Source organism: Pleurodeles waltl, chromosome 4_2 (genome assembly GCF_031143425.1).
Source record: "Pleurodeles waltl isolate 20211129_DDA chromosome 4_2, aPleWal1.hap1.20221129, whole genome shotgun sequence".
NCBI classification, from domain to species: domain Eukaryota; kingdom Metazoa; phylum Chordata; class Amphibia; order Caudata; family Salamandridae; genus Pleurodeles; species Pleurodeles waltl.
The window spans coordinates 802,569,216-802,590,027 of NC_090443.1; the positions used below are offsets into that span (position 1 = coordinate 802,569,216).

A 20,812-nucleotide genomic window follows, 5' to 3' on the forward strand; every position below is an offset into this window, starting at 1 on the left:
AGATTCACAAGCGACCCACCCACCTCCCTGGGGAAGCTCACCTTTACCTCTCACTTCTGTATCACTGGTAAGCTCTATTGCTTCAAAAATCTGAGAGACTGGGGCTTCTCTTGGGAGGGTTCTACAGGACAATGTAATCTGATTGGTGGACTCTTATGTTTAGTCCTTTTTTAAATAATGACTCTGATAGACTTGTTTGAAGGTACCAGTAACTACCATCTCGATGACGGGGAATGATTCAATCATGTGAATCTATGAAAGATTCCAATACTGGAGAACTTCAGTTACAGGTAAGTAACTTATTTATTTTCTTACTGGTGTACCCCAGCACCTATCAAAAATTAGTACAAGTACATTTCACAATCAATGAATAACAAAACCCGAATACATTTCTACCTTGCAAAGGCTTTTCGCAATGTATCACTCATAAATCCACTACTTTTATTTTCTAGGTGGATCTTTGCAACTATGTTTCCATCAATGGTGTAACAGCCCACCCTCACATTGAAAATGATGGAACGGTTTACAACATTGGCAACTGCTTCGGAAAACATTTTTCATTTGCCTACAACATTGTAAAAATACCTCCACTCCAAGAAGGTCTGTTGAAAAAAAAAATACATTTTTGTCAACTGTTTATAGTTGTTGTTAAAACACAAGTTTGAAGTTAAGTTTCAATTACAAAGAAGTTTAAGTCGCACATAAAGAATTGCACGCTGCAGCATTGGAAACAAGCAATGGCAAAGCTAAGACGTCTAAGCTGTAATCTTCCTTGTCATAATGGCCTCAACTAACAACTGAAAATTTCCTCTTGCTTAGTGATCAATAAATATCGACAAAATGCTACCCAAGCCACGTAAAAATAAGAGCCACTGTCTAGTACATATTTAGTATTAATAATTGTGACAAATGGGGCATTAATAGGCCCTTATGAAAAATACAGTGACATTTCGGATGTCTCTAACTTTTGTAGCATGGTGCCATAAAGGCTTTTGTTATGTGCGCATTTTTTAGGCCGTTTTGATAGTATTTTTGGGGCAGTTTTGCATTCTTACCATTTCAAGAGATAGATTGAATGAATATGACTAGTGAGTGACTGCCTTTTTTGTGGTTGCTTGATGTCTCTAATTTGTTTTTACACGTTAACGCACAGTCAGTACAAATCTATATGTATTATACAGACTGTTGATGACAAGTAATTTCGGGATCTAGAATATTTATTATTTATCTTTTGAAAATCATCCTTCTTAATAACAACAACAACCCTCTTTAGACAGACCGTTGGAATTAACTGGGCTAATAGAAGCTATGTGAATACCAGCCATACGTTTTGCACAGGGCCGTTCCATAATGGTGCCATGTGTTGTCTGCGGAGCTCCCCACAGCCTGTACCATGATAGACATTCCCAATAGTAAGTGGGTGACTGTCTATGTTAATACCGTAGGGTCACACAAGTAAGCCAGGACTGGTTTGCAGAAACCCTAACCTCTCCTACCGACATAAGGCCTTTCATGGGCAAACCCACAACCACATTGAACTTTCCAAGAGGCCGGGTAATTGCTGGATTGGTGATATTTGAATATAATGTAACATAAAGTAAGTGTGAAAGGTAGGATATAGACACCAATGCCGGTGTGACAAGCACATAGCTCAAGAGTTTTCTAAAAAACAAACCACATCAAAAGCTGGAACACTTTTATGCCTAATCTCACATTTTGAAAATCAGTCTGGGATGGATAACTTCAGCACCCTTTCTTAAACGGTGACATTACATTCCGTAGAAGATATAAGTATTTCCACATTTTGGCCCTCTGAATAATCAATACACCTACAAATGCAAAGAAATAATTTGTGTTTTTTAATATACAGTTGTGTGCGCACACACACCAACCCAACATTTGAACACAGTATATACAATGAGGATACATAGAGACAATGTGCAGTGGGAGTAGACAGAATAAAATAAGCAAATCTTATTGGGCACAACAGAAATTGCAATAAGGCAAGTATTTTATATTTGCCAGCTGATTAAGTGGTGATTCAGATATTCTTTACACTAGTTGTGATACCAGTTCTGATTTTGCCAACTGAGAGTTGTAGATTCAGCTTTTCATGGCAGGAGCAGTGAATGGTATTTGAAATATTGGTAGGTGTTTTCAGTTTCTCTGAATTGTGCCCTTTATGTTACAGAAGGAAACACCACATAGGATAGGAGCACACAAATGGTGGTGCAACAGCGTGAGGCCCTCATATTCACGCACAGGCCTGCAACATCACCACAATCCCGTATATTCACACAGGGGATATTTTGGTTGTATTTAGTCAGTACAGAATGTAAAGGGTTTCAAATGTGAAATCAAAAACTAAAAGGTGGATATGCGGGTAGAGTTCTTGATGTCAATAGTAAAGCATCAGCAAATGATAATGCAGTTTGACAGGTTAGGGCTCAAAAGGCCTCCTGGATTTTTTTTGTTAACATCACCTCTTAGATGAGTGAACAGTCATCCTCAACAAGTAAGGGCAAGTGAAAATAGAGATACACACACAGACAAACACACACTCTTCCCTCTTCTCCCCGGCCCCCTTCTCCCTAGGATACACAGCCATGCACACTGTGAGCCAAATACATGTATCTAGGTACACCCAGATATGCTAACGCACACTCTGATGAACAAATACTGACATATACGGACAAATGCATAGAGAGACACTACACAAATGTATAGTGAACCACAGAGAAACACACACAGAAACATACAAAGTTACACAAACAGACACAGAGTCACTCCGGCGCATGAAGTGGCACCTCCTGCCTATGCTCTACAATGCACTCTAAGCAGGCACAGGCTGCACATATTCCTATAACAGATTGCAAACTCCACAGCTGTAGGAGCTGTATTAACATAGGACCGGCTTTACCTGTCCTGCCTTCTTCACTGAGGTGTTCATCGGAATTCACAATGTGAATTCACCCCTAGTCTAATAAGTTGTGCCTGGCTGAAATGCAAGTAGTATTTTAGATGGCCCCTAATGTGAAAGTCAGGTGACAGAAGACAGCCGCCCCTCCCCCCACCATGGCTGAGAGACGTTCTCACCTGCTGAAAGGAGGAAGCTTTTATTATCTTTTTATTTTTCTGCTTATGTAGGGCGGGGCCAGCATTTGCCACATCACTGGGTGGGGGGAAGGAGTGCCAAGGCCAGCCAAGCTGACATGCGCACTTAGAACTCTCCTCCTGGCTGTGTTTCACAGCTGGATGGAGACCAAGTGCAGGCTCCCACTCCCTCCCTGAGCACCATTTCAGCCTGCTCAGGCCAATACTGCTGCTTTGTTCATGCTGTGTAACAGCATGGATGAAGCTTCTGGATTGGATGGGGCGAGGAAGGCAGAAGCACTGGAGCGGAAGGTAGATGTTCTTTTTTTATTTTATTTTTATTTGCCCCCTCGCTCTGCATGCTGCCCGACCAGCCCTTTCTGCCAGCAGTCACCCCTGGAGTCGTGGATACATGAGCAGGAAGCATAGGTGGGGGGCCTAAGAAAAATGGTAACATCACACAGTGCTTAATTTGTACAGGATTTAGTGCCAGAGTCCAAGGATTTGCTCAGAAGCCCACGCCCATCAATAACAAAGATTAGGGTGCTAAATACCAAGGTTCCATTGTCTTGATTCCACCTCATGCTTATTTAATTCACTATCAGATTCGTTACTCCTCTTTATCGCTCTCTTGCTGGTTATTTTTCATACCTGCATTTTCCTTTCATTGCGGTTTTTCCTTCTTTCATTTCTTCTCTCTTGCTTTGGATTAACATTGGTTGAGGGAAAATAGGTGCCAGCCCCCAAAAATAAGTGTTGGTGGGCCCTTCTTGCAACCATGGTTCAAATTAAGCACTGCATCACCCCCATCTTCACGGAACTTCATTGACTCTTCTTTCCAGCCCACACTATTTTGATAACCAACTCCTTCATTTACAAAGCCATCACAACCAGCAACTCTGCTTATTTTGCAGATAGGCTCACCACCTCTGGTTGTTCTAAGCACACCTGCAACCAGGACAATATCAGACTGCTTATTAAGGAGTCTAAAGAAACAAAAGAAATAAGAGAGGCCTTCTATGCTCATAAGATTGTGAGCAAACATCCCTGTATCTATCGGTCCCAACCCAATGCTTCTCCGATTTAGAAAAAACTTGAAGACACACCTTTTAAAAAAAATAAAAATCCATCCTTAAATGCATTATTTCACTCATCCATCATCCATCCATCCATGCATCCTTTCACTCACCCACCAACCCTCTCACATTAATTATGAGCATTTTTCTGCTGAGTTGCGGACAGAAGAGAATCATCAAGAACTCCACCCTCCACTGTTGCTGCTACTGCAGGGGGTTCACGACACCCGTGCCACATACATACATACATACATACATACGTATATGAAGGATTGTAGCGGCTAACAACATTATTAAGCCTCCAGACTGATCAATAATAATCCTAAAATGGGGAAAATGATCTCACTTGCTATACGAGTTTCTTAAATCTCTTCAGTACAACTTAAGTAGGTTTCACCTAGAGGAATGCTATAGAAGATGTTGTTGGAGACAAAAAAGCAGTGGCAGCTTCTAAACTTGTAAAAAGGTGGGGCACAAAGTCATACACTGTGCTTCCCAACCCCCAACCCCAATACCTCCCACCTCACAGGCTTTCAAATTGAACACACAAATATACTTAAATGTTTAAACACGTGCTCAAGCATACAAAGACAGTCACACAGACATACACATACACTTCCTGGCACACACACAGACACACTCATAAAAAACACAAACCTTACATGCCCCCCTTTGACATTAGCGTGCACGCTGTCTAATATCCTTATCCTCCATCTTCTTACTCTAGCTAGGCTAGCAAAGCACCAATAGAATGTGCACTGGCCTATATCCAATCAGACACCAGAATAGGGTTAGAGTTACTAAGGAAGACCCTTTTTTCTCTATTCTGACTTTTTTTTGGGGTAAGAGGGCGTAAGAATTACAAGTCCTGAAGTTCCATTATCTGGCATGCTGCACTGCCTGTTGCTAGTGCAGTATGTCAGCTATGTATTGTGTCTGAGTGAGGCCGGGCTGTAATAGTCCCCTCCTGACCCATGCGCAGTACAGCAGCAAGGCCTTCTTCTTCTGCTGCTAAGGGCACATTACAGCTTTTACATCTTAATAAATGGCCCGTGTGACCGTTTGTTTTCCTGCAAAACCGATAATATTCAAGCATTTCACCCTTGGGCTCCTCCATCTCGTCCAAACCTCAGAAGTTCATCTCACCCACACCCCTAGAGTTTCTCCATCAAATCCCAACACACAAGGCTTCTCCTCACTTTCAGGTAACAAGGCAACTGCATCTCACCCAACGGTCCAAGACTCCTCCATCTCACCCACCTGCTGGCTCCTCCCTATCAACTCAGTGCTTCTCCATCTCGGCCCAGCTACAAGTCAATCTTTCCCAACTCCGGGACTCCTATATCACATCCCCTGTAGCAACGACTTCTCTGTCTTGTATCCAGACAAAAAAGGTTCCTCCACGTTAAAGCAGTCCCAGTGCTCTCCTCCCAACTGCTAAATTCAGGGCTCCTTTTCATTGACAGGAGTGCTCCATCTCAGTCTGATTCACTTTAATCACTACTTATGGACAATGGGAATAAAATGTCCAGTCAGGTGCCATGAGAGAAGGGAATGACTCGCCCATCCGGGCTTACTTAGCTAGATGGAATTTCTGTAGGGGCTGGCAGAGTCAACAGGCAGAAATGACCCTGATCTGAGAAGAGGATGAGTGAGACTGACTGTGCAGCCGGGAGAGAAACAAAATAAGGAATTTGAAGGTTCTTTGCAGGAGAAATTAAGGGCCTTCCCAGGTCTATAATTTAAGTGAGCAAACCTGTTCTGCTTTTGCTCCTGTCATATGGCACCAATGTCTGCCATTGCTGCCTGTAACTAGAAGTTACTGAGTTGCTGAACCAGACCAACTCCTCTGGCAGGTCCTTGCGTGCTTTGTTCATCCCAAGCCAGAGCTTGGCAATGAGGGGACTTATTTAGGACTATTTCCTGGTCTAGTAATTGATCACTACGGCAGGTTGTTTATGGGAGTATCAAACAGACGAGTGGTCATGCTGCTTTACTGCCGACATTCATGCACACGCATGACACTGGGCAAGGTCTCCACTCCTTAGATCTAATATGTGACTTTAGTTGTATTGGTTGTTTGGCCAAAAGCAAAGGGTGAAGGTTAAGTGAAGAGATGCTAGCTAGTCTGAATGCACCAGGCACCTCAAGAAGGAACACAGGGCCATATGTACGAACACATTTTCCCATAGACACAGAATGGGTAAAACCCTTTGCTACATCTAGCCCACAGTGTGATACGAAGGGTAGGAATGTGAGGAGACAAGTGACTGATTGCAGGAAAATGATAGAAAGTAGTCACCTGTTGCCCCCATCTTCAGTTTCAACAAGCAACACAAACGTTAATATGATCAGGGCATAAGAAACAAAGAAGGAACGATGAATACACGCAGCGCCCAACATCTAGTGACAAGAGTGCAGGGACCCAAAGCAGAACTGAGCAATGGCACACCACCTCTCCCAGGTGTATTCAGCTCTTTGGGATAGACTATAGCACACCTTGCTCACACACTAGTCTGTCACTGACAAAACTCTGTAAGTCATGATTTTCCTCTACTGATATACCAGCAGGACTTACATGGGGCGTGTTCATCCTCTCCCTCGTTTCATCTTCTTTTATTCCACACTTGAGGCAAAGACTTCTACTCCCTGGGAGAGTTTTCACCTTTGGCTTCTAGTCTGTTGAAGTTGTCATTTTCTAACACAGATGCGCGAGTCTTGAACCCTTCCAGATACGTCTTCTGCGACTGCTTCTCCTTTTCCCTTCGCGGTAATTTTATTGAAATCGAAATCATTGAGTGATTTGACCGGAAATCATATGTCGGGAATAGCAGCCCCTTTTAAATAGCATATCCCTTGTTCAATGTGCCTTTCCTTAAATGTGCTGCGATTTCTCTTGGAAGGACACCTTCCCAAACTTGGGAATACTCTACTCCCCCTCTAACATGGCACTGCACGTAATCTGCAGATGCTACTCAAGTAGGACAACACCATCACCATTTCAAATGCCCTATATTGTGAGATGGCTTGCGTTGCATTCAGTACATGGACACCGAATACCCGAAATGCCTGTGCTTTCAGAGCTGACAACAAATAGGCTTTGACGCCCCTTGTCTAATCCTTAGCCCAGATCAGTGCCGGAATCTACACACAGCAGAATCTGCAAAAAGTAAATGCGCTGTTAGATCTCAGTTAACTTTTTGTTGTTGCTGCTTCCTCCTGCCAGTGCTTTAAATGGGCCGGTACTGGCCTGTACTGAGTACCGGCACTTTTTGCTCTGAGAGGGGGAGTACCGGCACATCTCAAGAAAACCGTAATACTTTTAATTGGAGAGCACCGGCACTTCTCAGAAACAAGCAGGTACTCTGGCACAGAGTACCTGCACTTTAATGTTTCCATTTCAAGCACTGTCCTGGACCCCATGAAGCCAGGGGTCGCAAGGGAGTGACAAGGGTATTGAAGGTGAAATTAGGGTTGCTCTTACTGCCCCTAGGTCCCCCTCGTTATTGCCTTTAATTCGGCAGCCCTGAAACACTTAAACGGAATTGTGGTCTGCACATTCAGCCACCCAGCATCTCTCCTTTGTGTGCTAATGCGAAATTGTTATCCTTGGGTTTATCCCAGTGATAATTATATTTAAGAACAAAAGCCTTCTTTAGATTGGGGACTAATGCTCTCTCGTTAATTGCCCTCATGAATGACATTCTTGGGAATGTTGTAAATTTACTTTGTCTGAGTGAGCTGTGTTCTCAGGAAAGCTGCTTTCATGTAATCCGATTCACCCACAGAATACTTCATTGTGTATCCAGCAAAATAAATGGGTTGCCTTTGTTTATTAAAACTGTCTTTTTTTATGGGTGTTATACTTATTGGTGCCATTCATAAACAGTAAACAACAAATATGTCCTTCCATGTAAGAATAATATATATATGCTGAAGACTAAGCGTTTTGAGAGTATAGTTTCAAAGACAAATTTAAATTCATTAGGTCGAGCGCTTTAACCACGCCCACCTCACGCCCATCACGTTCACTCGTTCGTGGGCTTACTCTTCAAAAATCCTTTGTTATGATTGGAAAATGCTTGATCTTTGTCCCTCCTTGTGGTGGTTTGGTTACCTCCTTGGCCATCGTCTCTGTCAAATGGCTAATTGCACTTTTGCCGATTATTTTCACTGCCAGCGATCTTCTTTTTTCCTTTGTGTATCTCCTTTACACTCATGCTCGTGGTGGCCGTCGGCTCACTTATGTGAAACTGTTTTACTTTCTAGTTTCAATTTAAGTGGCAAGAAAAGTCCGGTTAGGAGTTTACAATGCTAATAGCTCTAACTCGATATTGCACGTAATTAATTTAAATGAAATACACTTCAATTTAAAACTGGTACAGGTAGAATCCTTAAATGTGACCTGATGCATTTCGAAGTGAAAAATCAAATTAACACGTTACAACCTGTATTGTTGTGTGCGGATGCTGAAGCTTTTCATTAGTGCAATGGCGGTATATTGATAGCAATTATGCAAATCAGTGCTCCGCCATCTTGGAAAGCACTGACTGTTTCACCTAAAAGGGGCAGAGGTTGATCTCACTGTAGTCCTACTTCTGTTTCGAGCACTATGTCTATATGTCTTGCTCTAAGTAGCTCTAACCGTGTACATAGGTAGATGGTGTTTACCGGCCAGTGATCTCTCTCTAGCACCCTTGCCTGTGTTCAGTGGGGTAACAAAACTTAAGGGGAGCCCTACAAAGTACCTGTAGGGGGGGCCTCTGGCATGGGCGTAGTAAGTGTGGGGGACGCGGGGGACGTATCCCCCCCAGATTTTGGAGGATGGGGGACACGGGGGACGAAGGTGGGGGGGACAAGGGGACAAAATAATTTCCCCTTTTACATCATTATTCAGAGGGCCATTAGCGCACAAAAGCGCTACTTTTAATAGCCCTGTAGGGACCATCCTCCAATCTGATGGTAACAGAATGAAGGTGAGTCAGGAGGCCCTCTGCCGTTTTGTTTGTCCTGTTCACAGCTGTGGGCATTAAGGGTGCTCATAAGAACAAAGGACACCAGGAAGAGAAGAGTTTTGGATGATTACTGTCTGCATCACCTGCCTGCCTTGAAGAGGAGCACTGCAGGAGGCCTTTAAGAGGAGCTGCAGAACAATGAGGAAGATCTAAAGAGGAAACAGAGTCCCACTCAGCCTGGTGCCTGCAGGCTAGAAAGGAGACTGTGAAACACAGTATTTGCATTTGCCTAAGATCACACCAGTTGGTGAAACAGTGAAGTCGAAATTGGGCCCAGATTTTACCCTTTCCCACAACAATTTAGGTATTAGAAGGGTATATTTTTCTAAGATTTATGCTTAATGCTTTTTTATCTAGGTAATGAAGGGCTTTATTATAGCGTGGCTAACAGGGAGAAGCCATATTTCATTTTGGGCTGTTATACCTAGCGTTATTCTTTATGTTGTTGTTATCGTTACATACTTAAGAATATTGAAGTATATTATCTTTTCTTTATCTTTTCTTCACTCTACTCTGAAACAAACTACCCTATGCCACTGCACCCTACACCACGTTTCTCCACTCAGTGCTACTCTACGCCACTGCAATCTATGCTGTACCACTCCACTCTACATCACTCTACTCTGCAGCACTCTACACTACGCCACTGAAATCTATGCTATTCTACTCTAACCATTGTACACTACACCCCTGCACCCTGCCAGTGCACTCTTCACCACTTTACTAAAAACCAATGCACTCTATGCCACTGCACTCTATGCCAATCTACTCTGCACCACAGCACTCTATTCCACAGCACTCTAGGCGACTGCACTCTATGCCACTCTACAATACACCACTGTACTCTGCGACCCTCTAATCTGCAACATTACACTCTGCTACTGAACTCCACGCCACTCTACTCTGCACCACTGCATTCAGTGCTACTGTACTCTGTCCCAATGCACTCTTTTCTGCACCACGGCACTCTAATCTACTCTACTCAACACCACTCCACTGTAGGCACTTTACTCTACTTTGAAATAATCTCCTCTATGCCACTGCAATCTACTCAATTCCACTCTTTGCTATGCCAGTCTAATCTACCCTACACCACTCCAATGTACCCTGCGCCACTCCAATCTGCTCTGCACTATGCTACTGCACTCTACATCACTATGCTCCACTCTGCAACAATCTACTCTTAACCACTATACTGTACTCTGCAGCAATCTACTCTATGCCACAGCACTCTATGCAACTCTATTCTACTCTGCACCACTGTACTCTAAGCCACTCTTCTCTACTCTGCATTACTCTACATCACTGCACTCTACACCAATGCATTCTCTGAACCACTGCAATCTATGCTGTGCCACTCCACTCTGCTCCCCTCTAATCTTCACCACTCTATGCTACTGCACTGTACGCTAAACCAGTGCAGTCTTCGTCAATGCACTCTACACCACTTTACTCAAAACCAACGCACTCTATACCACCACACTCTACACCAATCTACTTTGCACCACTGTACTCTATGCCACTTCACTCTAGACCACCCAACTCCACTCTGACACTTCACTCTGACATTACACTCCATGATACTAGACTCTGACACTCTATTCCGTTAAACTCTAACACTTTCTCCACTCTGTAACTCCCTACACAACTCCCTACACGCCACTCCATTCCACTTTACTCCACCCTATGCCACTCCACACCACTCTATGCCACTTCAATCTACGATACTCTACTCAACGCCACTGCACAACCCTCCATGCCACTCCACTATACAACAATGTACTATGCTCAACAGCACTCTACCCAACTTTCAATATGCAAGTTCACGTTGCTTTACTTCACTCTACTCCAGTTCACTCATATTTATGCCTTTCCATTCTACGACACTCTGCCACTCCACTCTGACACTCTATTACACTGTGACACTACTTCACTCTACTACTACTTTATGGCATTGGCGCTTGATTAGAGATTCAGATCTCCATTGATTGCCTTGTCACTCATATGAGACGTGAGTCAGATTTATCTTGGCCGTTTTGGTTACAAGCACTCTGTAACCCTTTTAACTCAAGCTTAACAAAGGCTTAGGATGATCCTGATACTTGTCTAGGGGATCGAAATATCATCGGCCAAAGTACCTTGACTTGAATTTGTGATATTGTACATAAGTTGGCATAAGCATAGGTACTATGAGCTAATGACTTCTTGATTCACTATTTGAGTCATTCATGTAAAAGTGGGTGTATAAAAGCTTGTAAATCATTATTGTGGATGCTTACCTTGTAGGACAGTAGCCTCTTTCTAGCTTGGTTACCCCCACATTTGGCCTGTTTGCCAGTGTGTTTGAGTGTGTCTACTGGGATCCTACTAATCAGGACCCCAACAGTTATGCTCTCTCCCTTAAATTATGGTTGTTGCATACTGGTAACTCAGTATTTCACCCAAGATTGGCATTGGGGTTCCAGGAGATCCCTATGAGCTGCAGCATTTCTTTTGCCACCCATAGGGTGCCCATGCAAAGGCTTCTGCAGGACTGCCACTGCAGCCTGCATGAAAAGGTGCATGCACCCTTTCACTGCCAGTTACACTGCACCAGGTCACTTATAAGTCACCCCTATAGCAGGCCCTCCAGCCCTGAGGGCAGGGTGCAGAGTACCTGTGTGTGAGGGCACCTCTGCACTAGCAGAGGTGCCCCCACGACCTCCAGGACCATTTTCCCAGATTTCAGGAGTGCGGGATGCCATTTTACACGTGTACTGGAAATAGGCCACTCCCTATTCCCAGCTACATAATGGTAACTCCGAACATAGGTATGTTTGGTATCAAACATGTTGGAATCATACCCCAAGGCTTTTGAAAGCATTGGTTGTATGATTTCATGCACTCTGGGGGCTCCTAAGAGGACCCCCAGTATTGCCATTCCAGCCTTCTGAGGTTTTCCAGGCAGCCCCAGCTGCTGCCACCTCTCAGACAGGTTTCTGCCCTCCTGTTGCTTGAGAAGCTCAAGCCCAGGAAGGTAGAACAAAGGATTTCCTTTGGGGGAGGGGTGTTACACCCTCTCCCTTTGGAAATAGGTTTGGAAGGGGTAGCTTCCTTCCCCAGGCCACTGGAAATGCTTTGAAGGGCACATTTGGTGCCCTCCTTACATAATCCAGTCTACACCAGTTCAGGTACCCCCAGTCCCTGCTCTGGCACGAAAATGGACAAAGGAAAGGGAAGTGACCACTCCCCTGTCCATTACCACCCCAGGTGTGGTGCTCAGAGCTCCTCCAGAGGGTCCCTGGGTTTTGCCATCTTGGATTCCACGTTGGCAGTGAACTCTGGGAGCATCTGAGTGGCCAGTGCCAGCAGGTGGTGTCAGAGCCATCCCCTGATAGGTGCTTACCTGTTTAGCTGACAAATCCTCCTTTCAGGGCTATTTACGGTCTCTCCTTTGGGAGGATCTTCAAATTCAGATTAGAAGACTCCAGCAGGAATCCTCTGCATCCTTTACTTCACCTTCTCACCGAAGAAACTGCATCTGGACCCTCCAGGAACTCCACAAACTGCAACAACGAAGCAAAGACGACTTCTGCAACATTGTAACTTCAGCTCTTGCCAGCAACTGCAGCTGTTTCCCGGTCGTGCATCCTCAGAGGACAGCCTGTCTTCAGTCTGCACCAGAAGAATAAACGAATCTCCCTTGGAGTGAAGGAGTCACTCCCCTGCTTCAGCAGGCACCTCTCTGCAATGATGACCATCTGCATGGGTCCCCTCTCCTGACGAGTTGAAGGATCCTGCATCACGGGTGGTAGACTGAAGTGGTCCCGATGGTCCTGACGTCCTACTGTCCAACTTTGGTGGAGGTAAGAGCTTGCCTTCTCACGCAAGACAGTACCCCGTGCACCACGTGTTTTTCAGTTGCCAAGGCGTGTGGCATCCTTCTATGAAATTATTTGTGCACAATTTAGCTCCGGCCCCCAGCACTCCTTCCTGAGATGCACAGCTTCCTGAGTGGTTCTCTGGCGGCATGGGATCCTTTGTTTTTGTGCTGCGTGGGCCTCCTTTTGCAACTCCTTTGTCCCCATGCTGGGGGACTCCTGTGTGTGCTGGCTGGTATTCTGTGGGCTCTCTGAGTTGCTGAGAGCCCCCTCTGACTACTCCTCCTGGGTAGAATCCACCAGGTCCCTCCTGGTCCTGGGCAGTACCATTTTCCACTAACTATGAACTTTGCCTGTGCCAAGGCTTGTTGGTGGAATCCAGCGATGCAAACCAGACTGCAATCATCCATCCGGTGTGGGATATCATCTGCACCAACCCGCATCCATCTTCTTGGGTGCAGTACTGACTGTTGTTCTTCACCAGTGGTTCTTCTTTTGCACCTTGATTCGGGTTAGCAGGGGCTCCTGTCCTCCCTGGACTCTTCTGTGCTTCTTGGACTTAGTCCCATTCTTCCACAGGTCTTTAGGTCCAGGAATCCACCCTTTGTGTCTTGAAGTATTTTCTGGTTCTTGCATTTCTCGTGTTCTTGTGTGTTCTGGGAAAGTTACTGTGATTTACTCCTGCTTTCCTGGGCTCTGAGGTGGGATCTATTACTTACCTTTGGTATTTTCTAATATTTCAGGCGCCCCTCTACATACCACACTTGCCTAGGTAGGAAACCGACATTCGCATTCCACTTTCTTAGTACATAGTTTGTGTTTCCCCTCGGCCCATTTCTAACCATTGTGATTTTCACTAATTGCACTGTTTTCTGTTTTTATTGCTATTGCTGCATACTAGTGTATATAATTGGTGTATTACTTACCTCCTAAGGGGGTATAGTCTCTATGGTATTTTTGGCATTTGTGTCACTAAAATAAAGTACCTTTATTTTTGTAACACTGCGTATTTTCTTTCATGTGTGGGAGTACTGTGTGACTACAGTGGTATTGCATGAGCTTTGCATGTCTCCTAGATAAGCCTTGGCTACAGCCACCCCTAGAGAGCCTGGCGTCTAGGCACTGCCTACATTTCACTAATAAGGGATAACTGGATGTGGTATAAGGTGTAAGTACCATAGGTACCCACTACAAACCAGGCCAGCCTCCTCCAAACCACTGTACTATATAGGTTACTTTTTACATTTTTCTTGTAATTGGCGACATTGGGTCATCCAGATAACTTGTGTAATGCCCGAATACCAGTCTTTCTCGATTTGCCCTGTTGATGTTTTCCCACTACATTTGATCTTTTATATTTTGATTGAATAAATGCATAAAACATTCCATTTGCATACTACTTTATTATCATTGTTTATGGGAGAGGTGTTGCATTTTTTTCCAGGGACCCCTGTTCCTTCAAAGTTAAGTTTACTGCTCCATTCTAGGACACTCTACTTACTCCATGATACTATGCCACACCAGTCGATGACACATCATTCTCCTTTATGCCATTAACTTTGAGCCATGCTGAATAGTAGTCTCACTAGTGTACAGCATGGCTAAAACACATTGGCAAAGGCAATAGAACTTACATGGGCGAGACCTATTAGCTTTGCCACTGCTTGTTTATAAGTTATGAACTTTAAGGTGACTTGCAATATCCTTATGTACACAGGGGGTATTTTACCCCATATAATACATGGTCACACCACCAGCTTTCCCACAAACCACTTAAAACCTTAGTGCATAGGTTCTGTCATTCCAAGCTATTAAAGTAGAGCAGAAGAAAGAAAAGCAACATTCAATTTTTTGCTTTAAACAGCTTTATTAATTATGCTCCTTGACCTGATCTGCCTTTTACCTTGGCTGCTAGCTCTGGCAGAAGGCATTGTAATGTCAGAACTCGACTGCAATAACCCTATCATAGTCATTTTCTGATGTCTTTTCTTTATAATCAGTGAATGTCTTTTCTTTACACGCTGTGACTTGGTGCATCACAAACAGCCATTTCTAAAGAAATTAGTGACTGCAGTTTATACAGAGATTAGAGAATCCATGTTTATATAGACTGTAACTCCAAGAGTTTCTTCAGTTGAAATGCTTCTAGTTATGACTGATGTTGAGCTGAGCTTCCCAAGATCACACACAGGAGTAGAAGTGTTATTAGAACTATGGTTTCCGAGCACAGTTTACAACTATTGTACCTAATCGCTTTTGATCTCTCCAGTGCGGTTCCAATTGGCATGAGGCGAAGGGCATGATGGGTGTGGGGCGCAAAGGGTATGTTCTTCCTTTTTACCCTCCTACCTTGATTTGCTTGGTGCATGAAGATGCAAGGTTAATCAACATGTTATTTTCACAATTGAGCTAATTACTTTGTGAATATAAATAACAATAAAATATACTTTCAGACTGTGTAAACATGCCTTCCTTTCTCCCTATTTCACTTCCATTATATATAATTGTGTATATTTATCGGAGCCTGCAGTTCGTAAACAACGAGCGATTTGTATAGTGTTGATTGAAAGCCCCCAAGGCTGTCCCTGTCCCCCCCAGATATTTATTGTCTCCTACGCCCCTGGCCTCTGGACCCAGTCAGCAGACTGCCGCTCGCGCACTGTGTACTGTGATGAGGGAGCTCTGGAGCTCTGGAGCTCGGGCCCCTTTAACGCAGGGGCATTTGTTACGCATCTGCCTCTTTCTATTAAGTCCGTCCACCCCTGCCTCTGTCACTTTTGAGGCTATGATGTTCTGCCTCTCTCTTGCTCGTTGTTGCTTGAAGACCCCAGCCCAAGTCACCAACCCCTTCCTGCATCCCACATGAGAACACCGCTTTCTACACTGTGCCTGTTTTTCACACAGCGCACTCATTAGTCTGTGCCTCTTTCTGGCCATTTCCTTCCACGATTCTTGACCCCTGTCCCCCTCACCCTTACACCTGTCCAATTCAGCATCCGCCTCCTGCCTTTTTCTCAGTGAGCAGTAGTGGTCTTTCAGGCTGTGGGGCTGGAATACATCTCTCATGAGACACTCATCTGCCCATTCTTAATCATGCACAATTCCCGAATCCGCCACCTTTGGATTCCGTGTTGAGCAAAATTTGAGCTCAGACCAGAGAGGTATTCTGTGCCTAAACTCCTTAAGGTGTTACTTAGAGGAATTTGTATGAAAAAAACACAGGCGACTAAAGAGGAGAGTGGGTTTAACATGCAGAAAAACTGCAACGTAACGTTGTTTCCATTCTACCTTGAAAACTCGTTGCACAAAAACAAGTAGTTGCAGTATTTTCATGAACGCCTGTAAGCCAGACCTAGCACACAGCAAGATCAATTCCTAGATTCCTTAGGAAAATGCTGTACATACTGATGGATGGTTAAGGATACTATGCCCCTGCCAAAGAAATCTGAGTGTAACCTACAGGAAATAGGCTTAAATTCCAGCAGGCCAACTCATCTTTCGGGGGTTGATTGCATGGATACCATTGGCGTAGCTAAGAGTAGACTTGCTGTTCTTAGAATAGTACACTTGCTTCTAGAAAAACGCACGCGCATATCTTAATTAGACAAGCCATGTTTTAAACTTTTCTCTGCGCTAATAAATCACTTCACTAATTGGGCCCGTTGAAAGGAGCAGTACACTTTAACATGATTTATATTGAAACTTATAGTTGTGTTTTTCCGTTGTTTAATCTTTCTCTCAATGTACTTACTTAACTTGAGAAGTTGTGCTGTTATTGTGCTTGTTTCTCAAGTGCTGCTACCCTTCTGTCATCTCTTTCTCTCTCTGTGTCCCCCTCTCTTTTTTCTCGCTCTCTCGTACACACACATACACACATCAGTCTCTATTTCTTTATTTTTCACCTCACAAACACGGACAGACACTACCTACGACTAAAACACACACACACCAACACGGACACGCGTTTACACACACAAACAAACCACCATACATACGCAAGCACACAAAACACCTGCATCTCATACCTTCAAACTTTGCATCACCACAGAAAATATACACACCATGGCACCCACACGCCAGTTGACACACCATCATTCTACAAGCACACACTACCAAATCATTAAAACAAAACCTATACACCACATCTTTCAATCGCACACACGATAACACATGCACATCTTGCAACAGTGAACCTTGCACAAGTTGTACCAGCTCTGTGTGTGTATAAAGAAGCGTGTATTGTGCTGCCAGTACAGTTATAGTTTTGTCAAACGATTCCTGAATTTTAGTTTTACATGATGCACTTATTTTTTTGTGTGTAAAGTATGGGACTGCTGTGTTCTGTGCAGTTATAGTTCTGTTTATTTCAGATAAGTTTGCACTGCTTCTGAGCATTCTGTGCATGTTTTGTGTGTCAGGAAACGTACTACTGCTGTGTTGTACCAGTTCTACATGCAAGAAGATGCATGCATTAAGCTGTCTGTACCATTACTATGTGAGGGGGAAGGCCTACACCACTTTTGCACCTGTTTTGTGTGCGTTTGCGTGAATATGTGTACTTGCAGTGATGTGTAAGTGTGCACTGCTATAACTTTCATTGTATCAGTTCTTTATGTGCTTGTAAAGCTTTCACTGTTACTGTCAGAGATTTTGTACCTGTTCTTTGTGTTATGAAAATTGCATGTGATGTGTTTGTTATGTTTTACTGAAGTATTGTAAACATCTTTTCGTCTTACAAAAGCCAGACCTATTGGCTTTGTCAATGCTTGTTTGTAATTCCAGACATTTCTTTCTTTGTGGTGGCTTTAAAGCTCCCATGATTTCGAGGTGAAATGTTCTGCTTACCTATTTTTTGAATCTCTAGTATAGTACTCGTTGAAAATTGGTCTAGCAAGCAAGCACTCTAGCCTGTTGTAATCTCCCTGTGGGCTTTTAACCACGCCCACTCTTGCTGTTCATTCATTGTTGTGCTTGTCTTAAATACTTCATTTTTATTGGTGCGTTTTGTGAAATGTTTCTTCTTTGTGTGCAGAGTTCCCTCCCCAGGCGTTTTAACTAAGCAAACATTTTAATTTTGGCCATCACACTATGTCACGCTTCTTCCTATTACTGCGTGTAATGGCCCCTCCTCCAGCTTTGGTTTGCCTTTCTGTACATTCAGCAGGGAGCCAATAACGCTCACGGCAGCGGTGGCGCTTTGAATCGGCTTGCTTCTGTCAACTGTTTTACTTTTAATTTTCAGTTTATGTGGCAAGAAAAGTCCAGTTACCAATTTACAACGTTAATAGCTCTAACTCACGAAACACGCGAGATCCATTGCATTACAAATGCTTGTTTTTATTTGTATTTGGTTGGAGGTTGACCTTTGTGTAGGGGAAAAAAAACGAAAGAGAAAAAAATGTCCAGGCATGAATGGGACAAAGAGCCAATGCTTGTTTTTATTTGTATTCGGTTGGAGGTTGACCTTTGTGTAGGGGAAAAAAAACGAAAGAGAAAAAAATGTCAAGGCATGAATGGGACAAAGAGCGCAATCATTATTGTTCAAGCCACCAGTCATAATATTAAGCACTAAGATGGTGGGGTGATAATACCACGTGAACGGCAATTGGGTTGGCGCAAATTACGCCTGTTACGCAGAACGCGTTTAACAATTTGACAGTCTGACATCAAATTTGAATGTGACAACATACCTTGTGTACTAAAAAGCCTCACAAGATATCAGCAGGAGGCATGCTCGAGCAGAAAATGTCTCTTGGCTACAGCGTATGTGAGATTTACAGCCCGTGCTAGGGACATTTTCAATTCAAATCAGTCTGCTGTGGGTGAAATAAGACGATCCTGAAATGTGAAATTAATTGCGTAATGAAAATTCTACCCAAGTCTAGTGTTACTGCAAGTGTTGCATTTGGCTTCTGTTGGGACTATTGAATGCCTTGGTGGATAGCATATAGTCATGTCTAAATATTATTTTGCTTTACAGACAAAGAAGATCCTATTAACAAAGCAAAAGTCGTCGTGCAGTTCCCGTGCAGTGAAAGGTTTAAACCATCCTATGTTCACAGGTATGCTCTTTCTAATATGACAGAAAATCTTTTTTAACGTTCTTTTTTCCCGAGTGAAATGTGCTTCTCAGGTTCTCAAAACAGGCTTTTTAGTAAGATCTGTAAAGTCAATACAGATCCTTACATGCAGAAGTTACAAGAGCACCATACCATGTCCATTAGGCCCGTATGCACATTAATGTACATAAAACACGGAGCAACCAACAGACACTTAGTACACTTGAATCTTACAGTATTTTATTGAGACAGTCAACTGATGGCATTTCCCTTAAATGTATGAGTCTAGTCTTATTATTTTCTGTTAACACATAAATTGTATTGGCATCCAAATAATTAAAGAATTGTGTCGTTTTAGGTGAATACGATATTTTACCCTTGAAACACCAAAATCTCCTATAAACTGTGGTGCCACACCAGTTATCAGGCTTTGACTTCTCCGTCCATAACCACCTATTATAAGATTTACATGGAGAAATAGGCCTGTGATATGGATCATACTGCACATCACATTCTTGGGTTTCAGCAATGCTATGGTTTCCAATACAGAGCATTACTTCGAGTTGGCTTGGGTTAGTCGTTTGCCGCACGACTTAGTTGTCTGCTCTTGTTTCAATGGTTTCCTCCATCTTGTTGGTTTCATTCAGGATTATTTCGATCTCATTGTCCTTATTGGATGAGTTTTATTCTTCCACTGCATAACCAAGGTAACTCTTGGATTTAATACTGACATGGTTTCCTTGTTTACGTTTTTTCTTTATGACCCCTCCCCATGCTTTTGCTTTGCTGACCTCTCCACAATGCTTACCGCCTAGTGCCCACTCATTATCCCTCTCCCTGTGTTAACCTTTTCTTTTAACTGTTTTAAAATGTTTGAGTCCGAGGGGCTTTCGTGCCACTCCCATTCCCCTTTGCCCCCTCACGCTCTTTTTGGTCCCCTGCCCTCCACAGTGCTCGCTGCTCTGCTCGATAATCTACTCCCTGAGTTTATCTTTTTTTTTTTATTTTTTTTTTATAAAAGGCCTTGTAGTAACAGAGTGATGCCTGGATGACTGCTTCTTTTTTGTGCTTAAAGCAATCTTCTTTTTTTTTTTTTTTTTTTCACATTTTAACTTACAGTTGTATCATAACCAATCGCCATGTTAGCATGGTTATATTAAATATGTTAGCCATGTCACAGTGCATGCTCACACCTGCTTATGTGTTATGATGCATGCATGAGCATCAACAGGTATCTTTAAATTGTTTTTCTCCAATAAAAAACCTGTTGCAAGATTGCCAGACAGGCGTGCACCATCGTCAGTGTGCACACATGGGTCTGGCAGCAAACAATGGCATATCCAGCAGCTCTGGCTTCTAGAGCCGAGAGCTATTGGCTCTAACAATACTTGTGACTACATATGATAACTCTTTTCTTTCTCCCATTTGACTGTTTTGCTTTCTATCATAGGCCATATTGTCTATTTTATAACATTGTCTATATCAGTGCACCAAGAATGCCTCCACTTCACAGTATTCCAGCACACACTTGAGGGTGCACACATTTCTGATTTTTAAAAAAAACTCTTTACTACATTTCCCACTCTTTGGTTAACAAAGTCTAGTTTAAAATGGTGCTGCTATTAGATTAGGATAATCCTGCATCTCTGGAAGGGTGCAGAAAAAAGAGAAATGTGATCGTTTGTAGCAATTCTGCCCCAAAGCTTCAG

The 20,812-nt window shown here is 43.3% G+C and overlaps 1 protein-coding gene across 1 annotated transcript in view; it reads left to right on the forward strand.

Moving 5' to 3' along the window:
• RPE65 (retinoid isomerohydrolase RPE65) overlaps nucleotides 1-20,812 on the forward strand; it is a 227,103-nt gene that overhangs the window by 61,113 nt on the left and 145,178 nt on the right. The window contains exons 6-7 of the mRNA XM_069232453.1: nucleotides 453-600; nucleotides 19,025-19,106. Of these exons, the coding sequence (XP_069088554.1) occupies nucleotides 453-600; nucleotides 19,025-19,106 (230 nt within the window). The remainder of the gene's footprint in view (nucleotides 1-452; nucleotides 601-19,024; nucleotides 19,107-20,812) is intronic.